Raw genomic sequence first — 26,541 nt, 5'->3', positions numbered from 1 at the left:
ACACAGATAAAAATAACTTAATGTCATTCCGAATAAAAAGCATTTATTAAATAAAGCAATTAATTAATAAAAATGTCTAAGTGAAAGAGTAGAATGCATGCATGCAGATTTCTATTTATACAATCAGGCAAAAATCAGGTGATCTTTTTATATCAAAAGTCAGTAAACCCAGAGCCGTAACCCAAGCCAATCATCACATGATTAAATAAATAAAATAAAAAAACGTATAAAAGGCCACGCCCCCTAATCCGGCCATTTCCAAGACAACGAGAACCCCTGCTGATGATTGGTTGTTTGGAGTTATTCCCGCACTGATTGTGGCTTGTAATAAACGAAGTTTGTTACGGTCTTCTTTTCTCTCTGAAGTCTTTGGTCATTTTAGGTGGCTGAGCTCCTTATCTGACATCATGGTTGAGCAGTTTGTTGGAAAGTGGACTCTAGTTTCCAGCGAGAACTTTGATGAATACATGAAAGCAGTCGGTAAGAGTATTTTATTTTATTTATTTTTTTATGGATTGATTGGTTGTGGTCACTTAATTGCATGTATGACTTACAATTCTGTGTGTTTTTAATGTCTATAGGTATGAGCTTTGCCACGCGGCAGATGGGCAACCTGGCCAAGCCTAACCTGGTGATCAGCGTGGGTGATGATGGGGTTATTTCAATAAAGGCTGAGAGCACTTTAAAGACGACCGCGATTAAGTTCAAGCTGAATGAGGAGTTCGATGAGACGACAGCAGATGGTCGCAGCGCGAGGGTGGGTCATTGTATCATTAACTTATATTATCACTTTAACTATCTAAACTAAGCCTCCATATTTACACGTGTTTTATTTGTTTATTCCCAATAAGTCCATCTTCACCATTGAGAATGGGAAACTTGTGCAGAAACAGTCCTGGGATGAAAAGACTACAACTCTGGAGAGAGAGGTTCAAGATGGAAAACTTAAAGCTGTGAGTAAAATACTTGATGCAAACTTTGACTTGTAGCTCTTCAAACCCACATGGCTTTTTTTTTTTTTAAATCATTGTTTCCCTTTTATAATGTAACATTTTAAGGAGCTGATTTATTGTGGCAAAGTACCTGATCTGTCTACCATGTTTAGTAATTCAAGTTTTGCATTTGACACTTTTAAAATGACTAATGGTTGATCTCCTGTTTCAACAGAAATGCATAATGGAAGATGTTGTTGCTGTTAGGACATATGAAAAAGCAGCATAACCTCCTTTTGACAACACAGATGAATGCATTGAGTTATCCGAAGATCTAAATAAAACTTGTGATGCTACCTTCTGTTCAGTTGTGGTTATTGGGTGGCTTCTTCCTTGATGGATGTTTTTTATGGCTACAAATGTAAGGGTCTGTATATAGCTGAAGCATAATTGTGGGTGGAGATTAAGTTGAGCTCCCTCTAAAAGTTTTTTTTTTTTTTTTTCTGATTAAATTGTGAAGTTTTCAAAGCTACTTAATAGCACTGATTAAACTGGGATGATTTCCAAGCCTAATCATGGCCTTGAGACGCTAATGCCTCCTGTTATTGGTTCATAGGCCTTGGTACTGTGCTAGTCAACTGTTTTAAATTGAAAGTATTCCAACTGGGTGAAATGTTTAGGTTAAAAAGCATTAAATGTTGATGGGATGCAGTAGTATCAAAAGTCTGAATGACAAGCATTGCAGTCCTATGACTGATCTGGGATGTCAAATACGTGCTTAGGTGATTGCCATGAAACTTCCACCCAGTCTGCAGTAGGCCTCTTATCTGGGATGCACAGATGGGAGAGTTGAGCAAGAGCACACAATGGGTTTTAGATGGTGGTTTCTTGAAACTGGGTCGCCCCATGATCCCGCTAAGGCAGCACTTGAATGCTTGTATTGAGGCTGTAGTCGAGCAACAATAATTGCACTGATTATGATGAAAAACATGAGCATTTTCGTCAAAGTAGAGTTCTGTTTGAAGTTTTGTTAACTTGAGGAAAATTACAGTCTTCCCATCAAACTTTTTTAAGAAATCCTGTTACCTCGGATTAAGCTTTGTGTGGGGGTGCAGGATTTAGGAAGCAGGCTTCCTTTTGAATTGGCTTTACCCTCTTAATCTATCAGCTGAATTATTGTATTGTTCTAAATCCCCTTATCTGCTCCTACGGTTAGGGAGAGAGTCTGAAGCCAACAAAGTCATGTCTGTTCTAGTAAATGTATGTTAACCCATTTAAGGATGGGTTAACCATAACAATGTCTGGATCATAATGCATATCAAAGTGCATTAGATGTTACATGAATATTTTTTAAGGGTTTCTTTCAGTCCAGTTCAAGCAACTAGCAAAACACGGAAATAAATTATAAAATTTGGTTACAATATACCTTTACTAACAAGCACAAAAAGGTAAAAATTGTGGTAGATTCTATGATAGATTTGTCTACACTTTGACTGGGCCATTCGAACACAAGTATTTTGATTCAGACCATTACATGGTAGCTTAGATTGTATGTTTAGGGTTGTTTGGCTTCCCAACAACTGTCACCAGCTCCCTTGTCCCTGTTGAAAGAAAAGAAAGAGTCTGCCACCCACATGGTTCAAAGTGAGGATTGTGTTTAGATTGATAGGCAGCGCTAGTTTTCTGCCAAACATTGTATTTTCCATGTAGGTCAAAAAAGTTATTTGGTCTCAGCTGATTAGAGCACCTTCTTCCACATGTTTTCAGTGTTACCTACATGGCTTGTGGCATACTTTATAATATATATAGGATATAATATTTTCTTTCTTTTTGCCATTCTTCTTGGTCAAAACTGACCAGATTTCCTTTTGGGTTCTGCCACATTTGTGGAGTGTATTATTGAGACTCTCTTTTTGATAAAAGCTCCCCTTGCCCTGTCAGTTTAGATGGTTTTCATTCAATCAGACTCAAGTGTTTTTATATATACTGATAATGCAGGTGCTTAAAGCAGTTGTTCACTGTATTTTATATAAAGGTTTTTTTGTTGTTGTTGCTATGCATAGAAGAAAGCCTTAAAAATCATATTTACTGCAGTATTTCACACATTTTATTAATGCTATCTTTAATTTCTGAACATTTCTGCAGTATGGGAACATATCCAACAATTGTTTTGAACAAAATCACTGGTGACCTAATTATTGGTATCTCTAAACATTCCGGTAGAAAAAAAAATGATCTGAAGCCTTTTTTAGAATCTGTGTTTTACTATTTAAGTTGAACAGAGTTTCTAGGACCTTCTAAATAATAATTCATAACTTTCTATTTTCCTTGGGCTGCCATCCCATGCAACCTGTTTTTTCTCCTGCCACCACAAACGAAAATGTGGTTAGTTGGTGTTGCGCCCCAGCCATGGGATGAAACATGGACTGAACTGTAAACAAACACAGAGATTGGTAAAAAGAAAAACCCTCTGAATCCCTAAATGCACCACATTAACCAGCTTTTAGTACAGCCTAGGAAGGTAGGTCTGACAAAAACAAAAGATGATTAAGCACCTCTTTCCCACTGTTAAGATTGTCTTTGGTAGCTTTTTGATCTCTAAATGTTCTGGCAAACCTGGTAAAATCTATGACATCATGGACTAATGGGCCAATCAATACCAAAATGACTCATCAGATACAAAATCAACCTTTCTCTTTGGTTATCTCAATCCAAAAATCTGAATCTTATGGATACCCTGGTTTGCTAAAGAGAATAGAGCTTAAAAGGACTCTGGAGTCTGGATAATGATGAGTGAAGAGCTATAAAATGTATTTTACCCAATTTTGTTCTTTACAGATGAAGCTCTAAAACCAGTCTTTCCTATTTCCTCTTGTTTTTTTCTTACAAAACTGATAACTACAGGGGTTGGACAATGAAACTGAAACACCTGTCATTTTAGTGTGGGAGGTTTCATGGCTAAACTGGACCAGCCTGGTATCCAGTCTTCATTGATTGCACATTCCACCAGTAAGAGCAGAGTGTGAAGGTTCAATTAGCAGGGTAAGAGCACAGTTTTGTTCAAAATATTGAAATGCACACAACATTATGGGTGACATACCAGAGTTCATAAGAGGACAAATTGTTGGTGCACGTCTTGCTGGCACATCTGTGACCAAGACAGCAAGTCTTTGTGATGTATCAAGAGCCACGGTATCCAGGGTAATGTCAGCATACCACCAAGAAGGACGAACCACATCCAACAGGATTAACTGTGGACGCAAGAGGAAGCTGTCTGAAAGGGATGTTCGGGTGCTAACCCAGATTGTATCCAAAAAACATAAAACCACGGCTGCCCAAATCACGGCAGAATTAAATGTGCACCTCAACTCTCCTGTTTCCACCAGAACTGTCCGTCAGGAGCTCCACAGGGTCAATATACACGGCCGGGCTGCTATAGCCAAACCTTTGGTCACTCATGCTAATGCTAAACGTCGGTTTCAATGGTGCAAGGAGCGCAAATCTTGGGTTGTGGACAATGTGAAACATGTATTGTTCTCTGATGAGTCCACCTTTACTGTTTTCCCCACATCCAGGAGAGTTACGGTGTGGAGAAGCCCCAAAGAAGTGTACCACCCAGACTGTTGCATGCCCAGAGTGAAGCATGGGGGTGGATCAGTGATGGTTTGGGCTGCCATATCATGGCATTCCCTTGGCCCAATACTTGTGCTAGATGGGCGTGTCACTGCCAAGGACTACCGAACCATTCTTGAGGACCATGTACATCCAATGGTTCAAACATTGTATCCTGAAGGCGGTGCCGTGTATCAGGATGACAATGCACCAATACACACAGCAAGACTGGTGAAAGATTGGTTTGATGAATATGAAAGTGAAGTTGAACATCTCCCATGGCCTGCACAGTCACCAGATCTAAATATTATTGAGCCACTTTGGGGTGTTTTGAAGGAGCGAGTCAGGAAACGTTTTCCTCCACCAGTATCACCTAGTGACCTGGACACTATCCTGCAAGAAGAATGGTTTAAAATCCCTCTGACCACTGTGCAGGACTTGTATATATCATTCCCAAAACGAATTGATGCTATATTGGCCGCAAAAGGAGGCCCTACACCATACTAATAAATTATTGTGGTCTAAAACCAGGTGTTTCAGTTTCATTGTCCAACCCCTGTATATCATTTATTGTCAAAGTTATTAAGAGCCACAGGTTACACAACCCTGATCTACACAGATTGTACAAAGATCCCTCTGCCTGTATTCCCCAACCTTGTAAAATGTTATAGAAGATTAATAATGCATTCCTGTAGGAAGAAATGGAGTCAGACAGAGTATTGATTGCAACAATTTATACAACTGTCCCAGTGGTTATTTTTTAAAACAAACAAAAAAAAGAAATCGAAAACCGTTATTTCCTTTTCCCTTTTGTGTCCCACGCAATACTTTTGCGTTTGCTTACAATATTTTTGCATTCGCTCGCAATACTTTTGTGTTCCCTCGCAATACTTTTTGCGTTATCTCGCAATACTTTGAGGGAAAGTTTCCAAACCAGAAAACTGCAAAAATGGAACAAACACCACACCCTTTTTTAGATTTATTGAGTTTTATTTTGAAATCGACCTTAAATGAAAGGATATTCAATCAGACTTAAAGACAGTTATTATCCACAAGCTGTCAGACTACTGAACTCTGAACAATACTGCACTAAACCACATTTGTGACACTTTATTAGCTTATTGCTGCTGCACGATGTGCTCCTTTTTTTTATTGCACGCCATTAGTGCTGTTTTTATAGTGAGTTGAACGGTTCTTGCTATCCCAAGCATTTCATTGCATTGTTGAGTGTGTTAATCTGCATATGACAAATAAAGCATACTAATGGCATATAAGTGCAGTTTGTGTTGTGAGCAGTTTGTCATGTCATTGGAACATGGCTGTTCCAAAACGCACAGCTTTCTCAAGGCGATTAACAACTTTTACGAGGGAACGTAAAGGTATTGCGTGATAACGCAAAAAGTATTGTGAGCGAACGCAAAAATATTGCGTGGGGACGCAAAAGTAAAAATCCCCTCATGTCCCCTCGCGGGCTCCGTATTTTAAACATCATTATCAGCGGTAGCAAAGAGGTGAAATTAAAAACCCCAATTCTCATTTTTGTTAGTTTCTATCCTGCAGAAATGCTGATATCTTGTGGCAGATTCTTGTATTACCGAGTAAAGATGGACTGTACCACAGCATTGACGGGGAGTGCCACAACATTCTTTTATGTCGAAATTAATGTTGGGAGAATGTATTCTTAAGTAGATGATGACAAGAGTGTGTGCAACATTAATTGCTCATCAAGCAGTTAGGTTCAATCAAGAATGATATCATCATAACTATTATTTTAACTTCTTCCGGATGTAATAATCCAACACCGTACGCGATGCTTCGCCTTTAAACATGGCTGACCAAGAAAACACAATCATGGAAGTGGACAAGGGGAAGAATAAACCTTTTGTTGAACAAGTTAAGACACTTCTTGACGACGCTACCTACAGAACTGACAGGCAGAAGATCGCAGAAGTTAATAACCAGTCCGCTGGAAGCTGTTCAACGGCGGAATACTGTGAGAAGCTGCAGGCATGGATGTGGCAATACTACACTGGATATGTGAACTGGCAAAGCTGGCTGTTAGCTTCAGCATCGGCCGTCCCTCCCTGTTTACAGCCACCCAGCGGGACGTCCACTGCTCTTGTTTTTAACCCTCAGATCTGGCAAAACGCTCCCTTTGGCCTTCCGTTGTCTCCGTATCCACCTACGGTGAACTCCCCGAGCAGCCGAGCGGCAGAAGCGGCTGTCGGGGCCCCAGCGGCCGCTCAGCAACAGCAGCTACAGCCGCAGCGGGATCACGGAAATGCACAGAGACCCGGTAAAGGCTATCACCTTTTAGGCTCCACAAAGACCACCTTTATTTACACTTACCGGTTGATATTGCAGTGTACAAGTGAGACCATGAAGAACTCGTGCTTTCCGTTTGAAATAATAGTTTCAAAACAAAGTTTACTTCTAAAGCACATCTTTGAAACAGCTCTTGGCCAAAATGCCACAGAAGAGATACAATCTCTATTAAAATTAAATTTGGCAACCCACTTCCAGTTAAGCCCACCAATCACTACAGTAAAACTTAGTAATACTTAGATTTAGCTTATTATGAAAGGTGATCAACAGTAACACTCAGCTGAAGTGCAGCATAACAGTTTATGAAGCTAAAGGAAAGAAAAATAATGCCTAGAAGAGCAATAAATATATATGCGTCTATCCGTCGTTTTTGGAGATTGTTTAATTGGCTCTATATTTTCTTGTTGCTCACGCTTTGTACTAATCATTACTTTTAACAAACTGTTAAGATTTGTTTGGGCTTACACTAAGGGTTTGGTCTCAGGTTGGGACGGTTTGGAAAACTTTCATTTTGTAAAGTAAAATGTTTTTTTTTTTTAAATATGTCATGTTTATATTGTGTACTTTCAAGTATGCCCCACCTTGAACCGCCACCTTAACATGGTGGAGGGGTTTGAGTGCTCAAATGATCCTAGAACCTATGTTGTCTGGGGCCTAAATGCCCCTGGTAGGGTCTCCCATGGCAAACAGGCTCTAGGTGATGGGTCAGACAAAGAGTGGTTCAAGAATCCTTCATGAGGACCAAAATATCGAGGCACGTGACGTCGCCCAGTACGGCGGAGCCGGGTCCCACCCTGGAGCCAGGCCTGGGGTCGGGACTCGTCGGAGAGCGCCTGGTGGCCGGGTTGCTCCTCGCGGGACCCGGCCGGGCCAAGCCCGAACGAGAGACGCGAGGCCATCCCCGTGCGGGCCCACCACCTGCAGGGGGAACCGTGAGGGACCGGCGCAAAGAGGATTGGGTGGCGCACGAAGGTGGAGACCTCAGCGGCCCGATCCCCGGATGCTTAGGCTGGCTCTAGGGACGTGGAATGTCACCTCGCTGGGGGGGAAGGAGCATGAGCTTGTGCGGGAGGTCGAGAGATATCGACTAGAAATAGTCGGACTCGCCTCCACGCACAGCGTGGGCTCTGGAACCCATCTCCTTGAGAGGGGTTGGACTCTCTTCTACTCTGGAGTGGCCCACGGGGAGAGGCGGCGGGCTGGTGTGGGTTTGCTTGTTGCCCCCAGCTCAGCCGTCTTGTGTTGGGGTTTACCCCAGTGGATGAGAGGGTCGTATCCCTGCGCCTTCGGGTTGGGGAGAGGTCTCTGACTATCATTTCAGCCTACGGGCCGTGTGGTAGTGCAGAGTATCCGGCCTTCTTGGCGTCCCTGTCGGGGGTGCTGGATAGTGCCCCTCCCGGGGACTCCATTATTCTACTGGGGGACTTCAACGTCCACGTGGGGAACGACAGTGACACCTGGAGAGGCGTGATCGGGAAGAATAGCCTCCCTGATCTGAATCCGAGTGGTGTTTTGTTATTGGACTTCTGTGCTAGTCACGGATTGTCCATAACGAACACCATGTTCAAACATTAGGGTGTCCATCAGTGCACTTGGCACCAGGACACCCTAGGAAGGAGGTCGATGATCGACTTTGTTGTCGTATCATCAGACCTTCGGCCGCATGTTTTGGACACTCGGGTGAAGAGAGGGGCTGAGCTGTCCACTGATCACCACCTGGTGGTGAGTTGGATCCGCTGGAGGAGGAGAAAGCCGGACAGACTTGGCAGGCCCAAGCACATAGTGAAGGTCTGCTGGGAATGCCTGGTGGAGCCCTCGGCCAGGGATGTATTCAACTCCCACCTCCGGGAGAGCTTCGACCAGATCCCGGGGGATGTTGGAGACATAGAGTCCGAGTGGACCATGTTCTCCGCATCTATTGTCGATGCTGCTGCCCGTAGCTGCGGCTGTAAGGTCTTTGGTGCCTGTCGCGGCGGCAATCCCAGAACCCGGTGGTGGACACCGGCAGTAAGGGATGCTGTCAAGCTGAAGAAGGAGTCCTATCGGCTGTGGTTGGCTTGTGGGACTCCTGAGGACGCTGACGGGTACCGTGAGGCCAAGCGTGCTGCGGCCCGGGCTGTGGCAGATGCAAAAACTCGGGCCTGGGAGGAGTTCGGTGAGGCCATGGAGAAGGACTACCGGTTGGCCTCGAAGCGATTCTGGCAAACCATCCGGCGCCTCTGGAGGGGGAAGCAGTGCTTTGCCAACACTGTTTACAGTGGGGGCGGGAGACTGCTGACCTCGACTGAGGACATTATCGGGCGGTGGAAGGAGTACTCCGAGGATCTCCTCAATCCTGCCATCACGCATTCCCTGGTGGAAACAGAGGCTGGGGACTCGGGGTTGGACTCTTTCATCACCCAGGCTGAAGTCACCGAGGTGGTTAAAAAGCTCCGCGGTGGCAAGGCTTCGGGAGTGGATGAGATCCGCCCTGAGTACCTCAAGTCTCTGGATGTTGTAGGGCCGTCATGGTTGACACGCCTCTTCAACATTGCGTGGCGGTCGGGGACAGTGCCTCTGGACTGGGAGACTGGGGTGGTGGTCCCCCTTCATAAGAAAGGGGACCAGAGGGTGTGTTCCAACTACAGGGAGATCACACTCCTCAGCCTCCCTGGTAAAGCCTACGCCAGGGTATTAGAGAGGAGAGTACGACCGATAGTCGAACCCCGGCTTCAGGAGGAGCAGTGTGGTTTTCGTCCCGGCCGTGGAACACTGGACCAGCTCTATACCCTCTACAGGGTGCTCGAGGGTTCATGGGAGTTTGCCCAACCGGTTCACATGTGTTTTGTGGACTTGGAGAAGGCATTCGACTGTGTCCCTCGTGATGCCCTGTGGGGGGTGCTCCAGGAGTATGGAATCGGGGGCCCTTTATTAGGGGCCATCCGGTCCCTGTACAAGCGGAGCAGGAGTTTGGTCCGCATTGCTGGCACTAAGTCGGACCTGTTCCCGGTGCATGTTGGACTCCGGCAGGGCTGCCCTTTGTCACCGGTCCTGTTCATAACTTTTATGGACAGGATTTCTAGACGCAGCCAAGGGCCGAAGCGGGTCTGGTTTGGGGACCAGTGGATTTCGTCTCTTCTTTTTGCGGATGACGTGGTCCTGCTGGCCCCCTCTAGCCGAGACCTACAGCATGCGCTGTGGCGGTTCGCAGCCGAGTGCGAAGCGGCTGGGATGAGGATCAGCTCCTCCAAGTCCGAGGCCATGGAACTCAACCGGAAAAGGGTGGCTTGTCCTCTTCAGGTTGGAGGGGAGTTCCTGCCTCAAGTGGAGGAGTTTACGTATCTCGGGGTCTTGTTCACGAGTGAGGGAAGAATGGAGCGGGAGATCGACAGACGGATCGGTGCGGCTGCCACAGTAATGGGGGCACTGTGCCGGTCCGTTGTGGTGAAGAGAGAGCTGAGCCGAAAAGCAAAGCTCTCAATTTACCGGTCGGTCTACATTCCTACCCTCACCTATGGCCATGAACTTTGGGTCATGACCGAAAGAACGAGATCCCGGATACAAGCGGCTGAAATGAGATTCCTCCGTAGGGTGGCCGGGCACTCCCTTAGAGATAGGGTGAGGAGCTCGGCCATCCGGGAGGGGCTTGGAGTAGAGCCGCTGCTCCTCCACATCGAGAGGAGCCAGTTGAGGTGGCTCGGGCATCTATACCGGATGCCTCCTGGACGCCTTCCTCGGGAGGTGTTCCAGGCACGTCCCACCGGGAGGAGGCCCAGGGGACGGCCCAGGACACGCTGGAGGGACTATGTCTCTCGGCTGGCCTGGGAACGCCTTGGGTTCCCCCCGGAGGAGCTGGAGTGTCTGGGGAGAGGGACGTCTGGGCGTCTCTGCTGAGTCTGCTGCCCCCGCGACCCGGTCCCGGATAAAGCGGAAGACTACGAGTACGAGTATGAGTACTTTCAAGTATGACAAAGGACTTATTTAGGCAGTGCGTTTGCTGTTGAGGTTTTTGCAGTATTAAGGTTGCATAATGAACATAGTTCCTGATTTTGTTACAAAGTTCACCTAAGCCTTTGAGTCTAATTTGCCACCATCTACAGGTCCTTCTCAAAATATTAGCATATTGTGATAAAGTTCATTATTTTCCATAATGTCATGATGAAAATTTAACATTCATATATTTTAGATTCATTGCACACTAACTTAAATATTTCAGGTCTTTTATTGTCTTAATATGGATGATTTTGGCATACAGCTCATGAAAACCCAAAATTCATATCTCACAAAATTAGCATATCATTAAAAGGGTCTCTAAACGAGCTATGAACCTAATCATCTGAATCAACGAGTTAACTCTAAACACCTGCAAAAGATTCCTGAGGCCTTTAAAACTCCCAGCCTGGTTCATCACTCAAAACCCCAATCATGGGTAAGACTGCCGACCTGACTGCTGTCCAGAAGGCCACTATTGACACCCTCAAGCAAGAGGGTAAGACACAGAAAGACATTTCTGAACGAATAGGCTGTTCCCAGAGTGCTGTATCAAGGCACCTCAGTGGGAAGTCTGTGGGAAGGAAAAAGTGTGGCAGAAAACGCTGCACAACGAGAAGAGGTGACCGGACCCTGAGGAAGATTGTGGAGAAGGGCCGATTCCAGACCTTGGGGGACCTGCGGAAGCAGTGGACTGAGTCTGGAGTAGAAACATCCAGAGCCACCGTGCACAGGCGTGTGCAGGAAATGGGCTACAGGTGCCGCATTCCCCAGGTCAAGCCACTTTTGAACCAGAAACAGCGGCAGAAGCGTCTGACCTGGGCTACAGAGAAGCAGCACTGGACTGTTGCTCAGTGGTCCAAAGTACTTTTTTCAGATGAAAGCAAATTCTGCATGTCATTCGGAAATCAAGGTGCCGGAGTCTGGAGGAAGACTGGGGAGAAGGAAATGCCAAAATGCCAGAAGTCCAGTGTCATGTACCCACAGTCAGTGATGGTCTGGGGTGCCGTGTCAGCTGCTGGTGTTGGTCCACTGTGTTTTATCAAGGGCAGGGTCAATGCAGCTAGCTATCAGGAGATTTTGGAGCACTTCATGCTTCCATTGCTGAAAAGCTTTATGGAGATGAAGATTTCATTTTTCAGCACGACCTGGCACCTGCTCACAGTGCCAAAACCACTGGTAAATGGTTTACTGACCATGGTATCACTGTGCTCAATTGGCCTGCCAACTCTCCTGACCTGAACCCCATAGAGAATCTGTGGGATATTGTGAAGAGAACGTTGAGAGACTCAAGACCCAACACTCTGGATGAGCTAAAGGCCACTATCGAAGCATCCTGGGCCTCCATAAGACCTCAGCAGTGCCACAGGCTGATTGCCTCCATGCCACGCTGCATTGAAGCAGTCATTTCTGCAAAAGGATTCCTGACCAAGTATTGAGTGCATAACTGTACATGATTATTTGAAGGTTGACCGTTTTTTGCATTAAAAACACTTTTCTTTTATTGGTTGGATGAAATATGCTAATTTTGTGAGATAGGAATTTTGGGTTTTCATGAGCTGTATGCCAAAATCATCCATATTAAGACAATAAATGACCTGAAATATTTCAGTTAGTGTGCAATGAATCTAAAATATATGAATGTTAAATTTTCATCATGACATTATGGAAAATAATGAACTTTATCACAATATGCTAATATTTTGAGAAGGACCTGTATTTCTCATTTATGGAGAAAAATAATAGTTAAACTTTTGTTGCAGTTTGCAAATTAGTTCCTTGTTTTCTAAGAATAGTTTAGAAATGAAGAGGTTATGTTCCTTTGAAATACTGATGCAAATCTTCATGCCTCTTCTCACCAGGTCGGGAGTACAGCATTCCTTCACCTCTCCAAAGACTTATGGCAGAGATTGTGGATTTCTTCATATTGTTTTTCATCAAAGCAACCATAATCATCAGTATCATGCACCTAAGTGGAATAAAGTGAGTTGATTTTGTTCATGTAGTAATGAGATAATAACTGTTTTTTGTTTAGGATTTTATGTGATGGACCAACACAAAGTAGCACATAATTATGGGGTAATATGATACTTGACGGAAGAATGTAAACATGTGTAAAATGGGACTGTGGTCGGATGGGACCAAAATTAAACTTGCCAATCTAAATTTGGAATGCTGTGTTTCAAAACTAATACTGCAAGTACCACGGTGGTGGTAGGATCATGCTATGGGGATACTTTTATCCAGCATGGACAGGGAAGCTGGTCAGAGATGATTGGAGCTAAATACAGGGTAACCCTAGAAGAGAACCTGTTGGAGGCAGCAAAAAAGCTGAATCCAAGGCAGATTTCGCTGTCCAGCAGGAGAACGACTGTAGACATGCAACCACAGTTGCAATGTAACAAATTATGTTCTTCAGTGAGAATGGCCCAGAAAAAGTAAAGACCTATATCCAATTAAGAATCTGTGGTGAGACTTAAAATTGATGATCACAGATGTTCTCCATTGAATGTGACTGACTCTGAGTTTGGGCTATTTTGCAAAGATGAGTGGGCAACACTTTGAGTCAAAACAAGCTAAGCTGTTGACACAATGGGCTGAATTCAAATGCATGCCACAGTTTTCATATTTTTATTTGTAAAAACACAACTAAAAAAAGAAAACTACATATCCTTCAAAATTAGCCACCACCTTGTGTTGGTCTACCACATAAAATACACTGAGGTTTGTTGCTGTACTCTGACAAATAAAAAAGGCACTCTAAGTGGAAAAACGTCAGTTGTTTGCATCTAGATCTGTTTTACCTCAGAGATGTTTCCAAGTTCGCCATGCACTTCATCGTGGAGGAAATTGATGAAGACACATCGATGGAGGAGCTCCAGAAAATGATGCTTGTTGCCCTCGTGTATCGGATATTAGTTTGCTTTTATGAGGTAAGGAGCTTTAATAAAATATTCCAAAGTCTCTTTAATGCCAACTGTATAGCTGCAAACTGCAGACATCAAATGACTAATATGAATCCTTTCTGCATTCAGATTGTGTGCATTTGGGGAGCCGGAGGCGCCACTCCAGGCAAATTCCTCATCGGACTCAGAGTTGTTACGTGCGACTCGTCTGTTCTGGTTCAGCCCAACAGGGTGCTTGTGGTGCCGGCAACCAACGTTTCCCTGTCTGCGTAAGCAGCTTATTTTACAGTTATTTTCTTCTTCTTAAATCTGTCCCAGCTCAGCCTCAAATCGTGACCTTGTCCTCCTGTCTTCCACTACAGGTCAACTGTCCGAGCCCTGAACAAGAACTTCTCCATTGCCTTCTTTTTCCCAGCCTTTATCACGCTCCTCTTCTTCCAGCACAACAGAACTGTCTACGATATGGTAGCTGGTACGATAGTTGTCAAGCGCTCCAGAGTCAGATGACGCTGAAGCGGATGGGGGGGTTTAAATAAAATTGATCAAGAGTAAAATGACTGAACAGGAAACAGATGCAAAGATGATGTCTTTGTAAAGAGCGCACCCACCTAACCTGTGACACCGCTATGAATGGAAGAGATTTGGGACAGTGGCTGAGTCTGAAACACTTCAGTTTGAACTATTTAGGTTCACAGCTCGGTGTATTTCTGCATGAAGGTGCTGCGCTCAGTGTCTGTTTCATGCCAAACTTCAGCTGCTTTTTATACACAGGAGGAATGAAGGTGATTAAAAGGAAATAATCCATTTCATTGTTAACACAAGCTTTGCTTCGTTTGAAATTCTCACCCTATTAAGGGTGAATGCCATGTCTGGATCAGTGTTTGAACTACTGCTCATGCATTGATGTTATTGTACCCCTCAGTACCTCTGCATCACAGCCCTGTTTCCAAACGCCAGTAAGGAGACTGTACAATGTAAAGATAACTAATTTAAACCCTTTATTAAACTGAAAAAAGTACCAAGAAAAATGATCACACTTTATATTATTGAAAAATGTATGCTAATTGTATTTTTGATGCCAGGAATGTTGAAAAAAAATGGAGCAGGAGGTATTTTTATTTAATTACATTTAAGAACATTGCTGGAAAGGTTTAAAACACAGTATTTATTATTTAGGATTTATATCAAAGTTGCAACAGCATGATGATGGTTTTGAGTCTTAATAACAGTCAAGATGGACACTTCTCTGCTGTCTACTTACTATTTTGAACCAGCAAAGGTTTTGGGAATGTTTTTTAGCAGATGGAATAATTCCAGTGCCTCCATGGGGCCTCCCGGTATTCATTTTCATCTTTCTCCTTTTGCACATTCAGACTACTCTTGAATTTGTTAGAGGATGTTACTCTGTCATCAAATTGAGATCCAAACTGTACTTTTCAAACAAACAAATGCTCTGGGTAGTATTTAAACGTGCTAAACATCAATCAGTTTTATTCTGTATTTAAGTATTGCACAACATCTTGTTGAAAACAGGATTGCACAGATTTATTTCAGCCGCTCCGTGGTCAGACTGTTCACTTTTCAAATGATGATCGACACTGTGGGAGTGACACACTGTGCTTGCTTTGCAATTAAAAAAAAGCTCTGGTTTAACCTCACGTGTCAAATGTCTTGAATGAAAATGTAAACCCTCACCTTGGCTTGCTCTGACATGTACGCAACAAAGAAGCTGAGCTGTGACGCGTATTGTGGAACTAAATGTTTTTGCATTTATGAACATTAAATGAAACCGCCAGTTCCAGGTGTTTCTGTGACATCTTTGTTTTATTGTTTGCTATTCAACTACATATGAAATATTTACAGCATCCTGCACCATTTTGGACACCTTTTAGTAAAGATGTGTAAATAATTCTTGACAAATCTTTTATTGCAGTGGCTCATGCAAAAAAAAATCTTTTATTGAGACTGCAGACTGCCGGTTAATTTCTTTGTACTAGTGTGCTAGTACTCCATCTAGTGTACAGTTACCATTAATGCAGAGGCTAAATTTGTCCTGCGTTGACTCATTTTAAGGAATAAGTTCAGTGCACTGCAGCATCTATGTTCCATGTTAGGGTGGAATGTGTACAAGATGTTTCATCAGGAAAAAAACCCAGCTGATGTCATGACATTAATTTTTTTTAACCAAATTTAAGAACAGCTGCCTTTAAAAACACTTTCCCAACACATCCATCTTATGACATTTTGCATATCCTGCTTGAACGAGGCTAAGGAAGCTTGAGCTGGTGGCAAGTGTTGACATGATGAATGTGTTAGGCTCTTTAAGTGGCAGCTTCAGATGACAGCCACAGATGGTGCTGCCAGATTACAGTGACCCCCTCCCTGGTAGGCATCATGCCACAGGAGCTGGTTTAATTAAACCCAAAGACAAGAAGATCCTTCCTGAGGACAAGGAAATGTGGGTAAACCATCTTGCACAACTGAGAATTGGTGAAGAATTTAAAGCTGGGGCAGATTTGCAAACTATGTTTGTGATCTGTTTTTTGCGTCCAGATATGGGATTAAGGGCTCATTATTTAAAGCAATCTAGAGCAAAACTTTGCTTTTTTATTATTTCCTTAATCATAAATTACCATAAGTTCACAATGAAGAAAACATGAACTGCACCTGTGTGTAAACATTGGTATAATTCTTCATCTTCCTCTTCTACATGTCATTCTGTGTCTGATGCCTTGCTTGAAAATCCCATTTGCTTGCTGCCACATGGCCTGCCATACGGTGTGGAGCTGATGCAGTGTCCAGCCTGAGCTCCCGCCACGCTTTCTGCCTGTTTTTTAACAAGGGGAGTCATCCACCTGCAGCATGGAGGGCTCACAGCTTCCTCTGACAACCATGTGCAGGACATGAGGATGAGGGACACAGTCTCAACTGCACTAAAATATTCTCTGTGAAAGATGATGTTTTTGCCATCAGTCATTATTTTCTCATCAGGTTTTTCTTCCAATATTAGCAGGTGGGTGCCACTTTCCACACAGCAGCGGCTGAATCCAGGTGTTTTTGAAGTGGTGGAAAGTTGACGTGGGCGGAAACACTGACTGTAGTTGTTGTTTCTCACTCAGTGTGTCTGTGCTTGTCGGTATTCCTCTCAGAGTCAGTAATGACAGGCTGGCTGAGTACTGCCTGAGAGGAAAGAGCTGTTGATAAAGAGGAGACCTGCTGACTCGGAAGGGAGATGACATTTTTTTTCATGTCTTTTCACTTTATAACCACAAACTACAGTGTTATTTGGGTGGAGTTTTATAATAGAAACAAATTAGTACATTATTATAAAGTGGAGGAAAAATGACATAAGGGGTTTTGAATGTTTTTAAAAATAGAATATAGAAAGAGAATAGTGTTCCTTTGTATTATGTTGTCTTTACTCTGATACGCCTACATAAAATTCAGTGGAAACAATTGTTCCTGTAGGTAATTTAAACAAATTATTCTTTGAAGGCCTCAGAGGTTTGGAAATATTTAAAGGGAAGGTTCGGTTATAGAACAATATTCCAAGCCTGATAACATTTCTTATGGTTAGTATCATTTTTAAATGAAATTACCAGAAAAACCATTAGAGATAACTGCAGTGTTAAAAATGGAATGCTTATAACTCAGCGACACAGATGCTCTGTAAAGCAAAAATATTTAAACCACAAAAGATGTTGCTGGTTTTTGACTTCATCACCACAGAAGGAAGATTTTTTTTACTCTTTTAATTTCACTGCATGCAGAAGGAAACAACATGCAACAACCTGCCTATTGGCTAATGCCAAGTAAGGTCACTTTTAGTCGGATGTTAGCGATCTTCAGAATGATGAGTTTGATGATTAGATTTATCCTGTTTGCTTCACGGTTAATTTGATTAATTTACTTAAACCTGTAATTAATATTTAAATATTTTGCTGACAGCAATCATGATTCTAAATCTTATCATCGTTATATGCCAAGGAAAGAGTAAAATTGCAAATCAACTAACATAGTCTAAACTGACAGGCCAAGCAAGGAGAGCATTTCCCAGAGAAGAGCCAAGAGGCCAATGGTAACTCTGCAGGAACTGCAAAGATCCACAGCTCGGGTGAAAGACTGTTGGTAGGGCAACTATTTTTTGTGCACTCCAAAATACCTGGTCTTTATGGCAGAATGGCAAAATTAAGGTCAAAGTTGTTGAAAGAAAGCCACTAGAAGGTTTGTTTGCAATTTGCTACAAACCATGTAACTGATATAGCAAGCATGTGGAAGAAGATGCTCTGGTCAAATGGGACCAAAAGGAATCTATTTGGCTTACATGCAAAATCCTATGCTTGGTGAAACACGAACATCTCGCATTACTATAAGCACATAATCCCTAAGGTGAAGCATGACGCTGGCAGCTTTATACTGAAGGGATGCTTTTCTTCAGCAGGTAAGCTTGTCAAGAGTTGGTGTTAAGATGGATGGTGCTAAATACAGGACAATCCTGGAAGAAAATGTGTTAGGGACTGCAAGAAATTTAGGATGGAGACACGGGTTAATTCTCCTGCAGACACCAACACTAGCTATACAGTCAGAGCTACAAGGGGATGGTTCACATACAGAATATTTATCTAGAATGTCCCAGCTCAAACCCAGATCTAAACCCAACTGAGCATTTAAAACCTTTACAGATACTCTCCACCCAATCTGACTGAGCTTGAGCTATTTTCCAAATAAGAGTAGGCAAAAATGCCAGCCTGTAGATATGCAAAGCATGTAACATTCCAAAAAAGACTTGCAGCTGTAAAACAGTAGCTCAACAAAGTGTTGACACAGGGGATCTAAATAAAAATGCAGGTAAGACTTTTCTGTATTATACTATGTTGTTTGTGGTCGTAATAAGACAAAATGTGGAAAAATAAGCAGGGATATGAATTTCTGTGCAAAACACCGTATAACAAATTTGCAAACAATGAGACATTTATTTTCTATAGCCATTATTTAATCCCAATCAAGGAATATCAGAATAATTAAAAGCTTTAGCTAATGTCTGTGAAATACTTGCTGAAAAATAAAAAGAGGACTGTGCCCAAACTTTTCACTCCTCTATATGGCAATACATGATGAATAAAATAAGTTTCATTTTACTGTGACAAAAGAAGAGCCATTAAACTCTTTTCAGATAGAATACCTTTGGCTGTGCTCCAGTTTATTTCGCTGTTATACAAATAGATGTGAATATGAGGTGAGTGCAACTCTGGATGAATGGTGTAAAGGCACAAAGAGACTAAGTGAAAGCACTGAAGTGTGGTAGCACATTTATGCCATTTCCCATGCCATTACAATAGGTTTCTGGGTGTTTTTGAGTACAGTAGATTTTCGCTTTGAGGCAGTGACTGGTGTGAGTTGTCAAGACAACCCAGATGCTGCATTAGCAGTTGATAAATTCAATACTTACTCTTTATATGGCATTGTTTTAGTTTCATGAAGCAGACTTTGGTGCATGTTTGATCCAAATGGCGAGTTAAAGAGGTTATAAAAATGCACTTAGCTACATTTAGGAAATATTTGTGGCTCCTCCTTCTCTTTAAATCCACAGAGATTTCTATCCATTTCAGCACTTCTTTAATTTTCCTAATGTAGAAAACAACAGAGAGTGCTGGTTAAATCTAAAAAGACTCCTCATGTAACCAGAGAGAACTTCTAAGATTTTCTAAAGCCCTAAAAAATCCAAATGTTTTTGTATTCAGATTTAGGGGTAAAATAAGGTTCTCACTTCAGAAGTGCGTGTATTATGTGTCTTTGGGGAATGTATTGTAATTTTTTTATGCTTAGAAGTGCTCCTGGGCAAAAATGTAAGAAGCATTTCCTTCTCTCTTGCACAAGAAGAAACAGGATGCTTCACTCTTGGGAATATTTGCCTTTTCCCCTCAAGTCAAATTATTTTCCAGATGTTCAAAGAAATCAGAAGTAAGATCTATTAGTGAAAATAACTGTGCATCAGTCTTCTGTGATTCCCCACTGTACATCCTGCAGAATTTCACTCTTTAGTCCATCTATTTTTCTTGGACACAAGAAACGTCTTTATCACGATCCTTGTCACAAGGCATTCATCTACAAGTCTTTGCACCACCTCCTGCCAACACTGAGGATGCTCTGCAGTGGAGGTATCACAGACCTATAGCATATTTATCAAGCTGGAAATGGTTTTGGTGCTTACTGTATACTCTTGGATGTCCTAAAAAGTTCTTCACAGAAACTAAACCTGAAGTCCTTGATAATCTAGGAAAACTGTTCTTTCAGATTCAGTTGTCTTAGCAGTAATTTCTTTGCATGTGAGGATTGATGCGAAGTGATGCAGATACTCTTTTCTTTAGATGTAACACTTCCCAACATAAATGATAAATGGGGTGTATTCATACAGTGCTTTTCTAGTCATACTGAGCACTCAGTGATTTTCACTATAGCCACAATTTGTCCAGTTGCTTTTCGAAACGCACACATATTCATAGGCAATTACCCTCAAGTTGCCAAAGTCATGTGAGCATGGAGGAAGTTGGAATCCAACCCATAACCTTCTAGTTACCACACTTGCCCCAACAAAAAAAGATCTTAAAATGAATTGCTGTAATATTTCTATCTGATACCAAAAGCCATGTAGGAGACACTGCAAACAGGTGAAACATTGTGCTATGTTTAAATGAGACAACCTTTTTTTTGGCAAAAGCTCGAGCTGGTCAGAGTTGATGGGAAAGTGGATGGGGATAAATTCAGAGTGACCCCCAGAAAAAACCTGCAAAAGACTGAGACAGAGGTTCAGATTCCAACAGAAATGATACTAAATAGAAAATGATCAATAGGTTTTTGTTATAAAATAAAGTTTTCAAGGGTCTTTGCACCAAATTAATATACATTGGATTGCTCGAATCATCTTTAAACACAAAAATAATATGAAATTACACTGCATTATACCTGAAGCTTTAAAGCCTGCAAAAACATTTGTGTCAGTGCTGAAACATTTGCCCACAGCTGTAAATATTAAAAAGATAATTTAATGAAATTTATGTGGTGGTATTTTTGTTTAACATAGAGTTTGCAATTTTTATAACTTTTCTAAATAACTTCAAATCATTTTTGACATATAATGCAGAAACTGAGAAACAAAGCAATACTTTTTGATCCAGTTACAGCATTTACCTTTCTTCAGTTCACAGTGAATCTGATTTACTGTAAGTAAAGTTCAGCTGTCCTAGTAGGATACCTAAGAAATAAAGAAAAGAGCAGGAAAACCCTCCATACTTTTTAAGCATGTATGAGTTGCAGCTTAATTGTAACAGGAGAGAGTAAAGTGCCCTCTGTTGAGTGGATGTGGAAGCTGCTGGGTAAGAGGAGGAATGAAAGGGTTGGGCCCGAGGTCGCCGAGGCCATTTCACTCAGTCACGGTCAAACTCATAGCTTCTAATTCCAAATGTGGCATCTGCAACAGCAGATACAACATATAACCTCATTAGAAACTGTGCTGTCATGGCATAATGTTGCCAAATATGAACAGATTATGTTTACTGAAAATGTTTTCTTAGATCCCATCCTCCAAATCTCATGTGAACATCTCTGAGAACTATGATTAAAAGCCAACAATAACTTTACTTCCTGGCTCCTCATAGTGCTCTTTTTATTTTCCCTTTTACACAATCTGGTGCGTGTCTGATTCATTTGGTTCATGTGCCCAAACCAACCCTACTGAGTTCCTTCAACGGCTGTGTTCCTCCTCCACAAATCACTCCCACTCGATCCTTTAGTTGCCTAAACTATGTTCTGGAGATGTGCGTAAGCAGTGGCTTGCTATTTTCAGCTGAATGAAAAGAGTCTTGGCACTCAGAATGAAATCTGTTTTGTTCTGCTGAATTTGGCTCTCACCACTTGCAGAGTACATGAAACTGAGTTAAAAAAGACATTCTAATGGTGTCCTAGGGTAAAACCAAAGCTATTTCCCCAGGAAATCATCACTTTTAAAGAATATTTACGATGTCAAAATGTCGATGTTAGTGTTTAGCTGGTGTTCATCAGTAGGATATTTGCTGGAAACAATGAAAGGAATCATTCTCCTGATACAGGTTGATTAGAATATTGTTGATCTACTCCTCCACATCAAGATTTATTAGCTCAACCAAAGTATGAATCAGTTTTGCATTGATAGATGTTTTGTCCCAGTGCTAACAAATACATCTCCTAAAGTGGACTGCTTTATTTAAAAGATGAACATCATGAAGTTTAAAAGGGAGATAACATTAAGTAGGCTTTAGTAGGCACTGTAACATCTCGAAATCAACAAATTACTTCGACACTGCCAAGACTACTGCTTATTAATAACATGTCAAATAATTTTTGACATCAAAGGTCTAACAATCATAGAGCAAAACTAAAGTTTATTAACAAACTTCTTAGGTGTTTGAAACTGTTAAAGGTAGATTCAGTATTCATAAATATAATCAGAGCCCGTTTTTACAAAGGAAGGTGATTTCAGGATCACCTGCCTGCTGGATTTGCTGTCCATTTGCTCTTTTCATTAACTGCTGAATTCACTGGGTTTCAATAGGTTCTTTCAGAGTGTCATGCTACACCACCATTGAGCTGCAGCCACGTTGCCGCCCATCCTTCCTAATGGGGACTGGAGGCTGTGGAGCTGCCTCTTGTTTCCATGGCAGTAAGCGCTTTCACATTCTCCCCACATAGTGTGGAGTATGCAGCGGCAGAGAGGGGCTTGCACTCAGACAGGAGCAAGCCATGGTTGCTTACCCCTCAGAACCTCGACCACAAACTCCAACCCCTGCCCCCTCCCCCGAGCCAACGGCACACACACCATCTTTTTTACTGATGTGTGTCTCCTCCCTAGTTGCACGTTTGTCTTGAAGTTTGCTCTAACATTGCATTTTCACACGTGTAAAATTTTATTTTTAGCTATCAAGCTAAATAGATAAACAGCTCGCTATTTAATTGGGTAAATACATAGACGTAAAAGAGCAGATGCCACAGAAATAGATATGTCACTGTGTCCGCCATATTGGGAGTGGCAAGACTGTGATCACTAAGATAAACATTTCTAATTTCTGCAAGCCATAATAAGGCAAAACAACCAATAAGAAACAAAGTGTGCTTAAAATGCCCCTAAACTTACTTTAATTAACCCCTGCAAATATGCTCATTTTACTTTATTTTACTTATACTAACTAAATAATATTTAGTTTAGCAGTTTTTGTCTGTATAACTTATGCCCGGAGTGGATGTGATACACTTTAATTTTGTTATTCAGATATTAATAGTTCATATTTATATTATTAGTATTTATGATCCATTACTGTTACAATGTCAGTTATATTTGATCACAATTAATACCATTACATACACAGACATAGATACCGTTAAGCCCAAAAGTATTCATATGCCTTGACAGATCTATATTTATATTCATACATCAACCAAGATGTTTATTTCCTATAGAAAATAATCCTAAAACAATGTAAAAGGAGTTTTTACATTTTAGCAATGTTTTATTTAATCTACATTTTCTGAAATGTTTGGTAGAGACTGATCAATAACAATTTGAGGAAACATGCACTTTATCTGGCAAGGCATAGTATGTCTAAAGTATAAATATAGTTAAATTAGGCTAGGGACAGGGATCTTGTTAAATACGTTTTAGTAAAAGTATCATAGTTTGACAGTATTTACTTAAAGAAAATGCAATTATATTCAACATCGGCAATAATTGTGACAATTATTACTTATTTAAAGATACTTTACATAATAAATCATCCGGCAAGTATTGTGTAATATATCTAGACAATTTTAGTTTAAATCCTTTGAAATGTACATTAAACCTTGCCATATTTCAAATACCTTTTAACACAAGCACACATGCCAAGGTGTTTTTTCCCAAGCTGCATCAGCAGATTTTCCAAAAAGGATTTTGAGAAACGTAATTGTTTTTATTCCTGCAAAAGAAGCACATGCAGGAAACAATGCCTCCCAAATAGACATGGCACATGTTCTCCAGTCCCATGTGCACGTGGATCAGTATTACATGTCTGGACATGTTTTCTGCAGTGTTGGTGGCCCAGTTTCATTTCTGGACGTGGTGGTGAGAAAGCAGTGCAGATAGCCAGAAACGATGCTTGGATAATTGTTGGTTTTATACAAACTGATTTCCAGGTAATATTCTCCATATCTCTGGATTTATATTAGGTTTTGGCAAAGATACTCTGTGATTCTTTACATCTATAAGAAAGTTGTGTTTATGCTTGCACTCAGTGACGGTCATAATCTGGTGCTGCTGGAAGTTGTTTTAGGTTTCCTAGTTGTTGTTTTCACAAAGCTACTTCCCAAAAAGATAATGGAGGACTTGTGTACATGCAATTCTGTTTTTAAAATGGAAGCATAATTAGACATTTATTTGTTGATACAGCCCAGTTCTGCTTCCCTCTTACTCTTACTACCCCACTGCTGTTCGGGGCTGTTTTCAGTGTCTAGTATTTGTAAGATGACACAAATCCTGTAATGAATTTTCACCCCCTCTTATTTTGCTTGCATCACATTGTGGAATGTAGCACTAGCTGCAGAGTCTGTAGTTGTATGTGCATTTAATAAAAATGTGTGCCTGGGCCAGAAAAAACCCTCAGTCTGATTCGACCACAGTAAACACTATATGTAAAGTGTTGTTTTTTTTAAAGTGTGGTTGTTTTTCTCTGTGCTGAAGTCTTTGATCGAGCTTCAAACAGCAAGACAGTTCTGTCATCCCTTCAACCTCACTGCTGATCTCCTCCACAGAGTCAACTCTTTGCTGCTTGAAACTCAAACTAGGTTTTCTGGCTCTTTTCAGCCCAAACAAAATGACATTTGCTTCCACCTGCAATGAGTCATTTCAAAGCAAAGAAACCAGAGACACTTGAGGATGACCTCATATTTTTACAGCAGGGTAATGTGAAGGTGCTTTCAATTCTCTAAATATCAGGGACAGATTTCTATAGTCTTTTTGTTTTAAAGCGACTTGGCAGCTATTCTTTTTAAAGAAATATGAGTCACAGGAGAAGATGACGTTGCAGCTGCTTGGCAGAGAAAACACACTGCACATTTTTTGTGAAGTTGAACAGCTGAGGAAACACAGCATGAGCAATTATGATGGTCTACATCTGTGTGCCAGTTGTGTGGACATTTGTGTTTTACCTCCAAGCAACTCCTACAAAACAATTGTTGTACACAAGTGCAACACAGTAACTTGGAAAAGCTAACTTATGTTAGTAACTCAGTTTACAATGTTAGACATACATCCAACATTTATTTATGCTGATTTAAATAATTATGGCTTATAGTGACTGAAAACACAAACTTCAGTTTTTAGGAAAATTAGAGTATTACATAAAACCAATAAAATGAGCACTTTTAATACAGAAATACTATGTTATGACCATGTAATGACTTATAAAAACCATAGGTGAGACTGCTGACTTGACAATTGACTCACTGACCATAAAAGGTAATTAAAAGGAGTGGACTGATGGCAGAGTGCTGTATCCAAGTAAATTAATGGAAAGTTGAGTGGAAGAAAAAAGTGTGATTGAAAAATGGGCACAAGCAACAGGGATGACCATGACCTTTAGAGGATCTTGAAACAAAACCCGTTCAAGAGTTTGAGGGAGAATCCGACTCGAATCGCACTTAAGTCACAAGAATAAAAGACTTTAGACTCTACTTAGACTCCTGGTCTGTAACTCGAGCCTTAGTAACAGTTTTTATCCCATCTAATGAAGAGTGAACGGAAGCCATTAGGTGAGCTACAGACTGCAGCCGCTGTGCATGTTTTATGCGCATGATTATCAGCCAGTGACTTTGGTGGGTTATGGTCTGTTAATGACTCATAACCATCATGTTCATATTAGCTGTGGCTTCATAATAACAACCAAATAAATGTCTCTCAAAATGTACGTCGTATTTCTTAGAGCATAAATGCCTATTTATTTTTTTAAATGGATAAATATAAAATTTGAACAACATTTAAAATAATATAAATCAACCTTTAGCAGATGTATGGATGGTACATTAAATGTTAAATAAATACAAGATTACCGTTAATAAATATTAAAAGATTGAAAGATAATTATCAAATGTTCATGTGGTAATTTAGGCGTAAAGATAAACACTACAAGTTTACAATCCTAACCCACAGCAAGGCTGGGTTAGAGCTGATGTTGATTTGATGAGAAAAAGTTTATTCCAGTTGTTACAGACTTGACACGTGACTCTGAATTGGGGCTAGGACTTGACTTGTACTTGGACACAGACGTATCCAGAACATGGACTGCAACATTGGCATTCTTTGTGTTAGGCCACTCCTGAACAAATACTACATAGGCATCCTACTGGGCTAAGGAGATAAAAGGAGTGGACAGTTGCTAAGTGGTCCAAAGTCTTCCTCGTACTCGTTGTCATACTTGTTGTCTTCCGCTTTATCTGGGACCGGGTCGCGGGGGCAGCAGATTCAGTGGAGACCCCCAGACATCCCTCTCCCCAGACACCTCCTCCAGCTCCTCCAGAGGGAGCCCAAGGTGCTCCCAGCCCAGCCGAGAGACATAGTCCCTCCAGCGTGTCCTGGGCCGTCCCCTGGGCCTCCTCCCGGTGGGACGTGCCTGGAACACCTCCCAAGGAAGGCGTCCAGGAGGCATCCAGTATAGATGCCAGAGCCACTTCAACTGGCTCCTCTTGATGTGGAGGAGCAGCGGCTCTACTCCGAGCCCCTCCCGGATGGCCGAGCT

At 41.6% G+C, this 26,541-nt stretch overlaps 2 protein-coding genes across 2 annotated transcripts; both read left to right on the top strand.

The window, feature by feature from the left end:
* Positions 1–256: 256 nt before the first annotated feature.
* On the top strand, positions 257–1,288 carry fabp4b (fatty acid binding protein 4b). The gene is made up of 4 exons (XM_047361448.1): positions 257–480; positions 582–757; positions 852–953; positions 1,168–1,288. The coding sequence occupies exons 1-4, from the start codon at positions 408–410 to the stop codon at positions 1,219–1,221; spliced, it is 405 nt and encodes a 134-aa protein (XP_047217404.1). The 5' UTR covers positions 257–407; the 3' UTR covers positions 1,222–1,288.
* Positions 1,289–6,155: 4,867 nt separating this feature from the next.
* On the top strand, positions 6,156–15,558 carry LOC124864157 (protein FAM8A1-like). Its single transcript, XM_047358827.1, has 5 exons — positions 6,156–6,840; positions 12,701–12,821; positions 13,648–13,771; positions 13,874–14,013; positions 14,107–15,558. The coding sequence occupies exons 1-5, from the start codon at positions 6,372–6,374 to the stop codon at positions 14,249–14,251; spliced, it is 999 nt and encodes a 332-aa protein (XP_047214783.1). The 5' UTR covers positions 6,156–6,371; the 3' UTR covers positions 14,252–15,558.
* The last annotated feature ends 10,983 nt before the right edge of the window (positions 15,559–26,541 follow it).

The sequence above is a fragment of the Girardinichthys multiradiatus genome, chromosome 3 (assembly GCF_021462225.1).
Source record: "Girardinichthys multiradiatus isolate DD_20200921_A chromosome 3, DD_fGirMul_XY1, whole genome shotgun sequence".
NCBI lineage: Eukaryota > Metazoa > Chordata > Actinopteri > Cyprinodontiformes > Goodeidae > Girardinichthys > Girardinichthys multiradiatus.
Note: the sequence above shows the minus strand (reverse complement) of the source record. Positions and strands in the feature narration are given on the sequence as shown.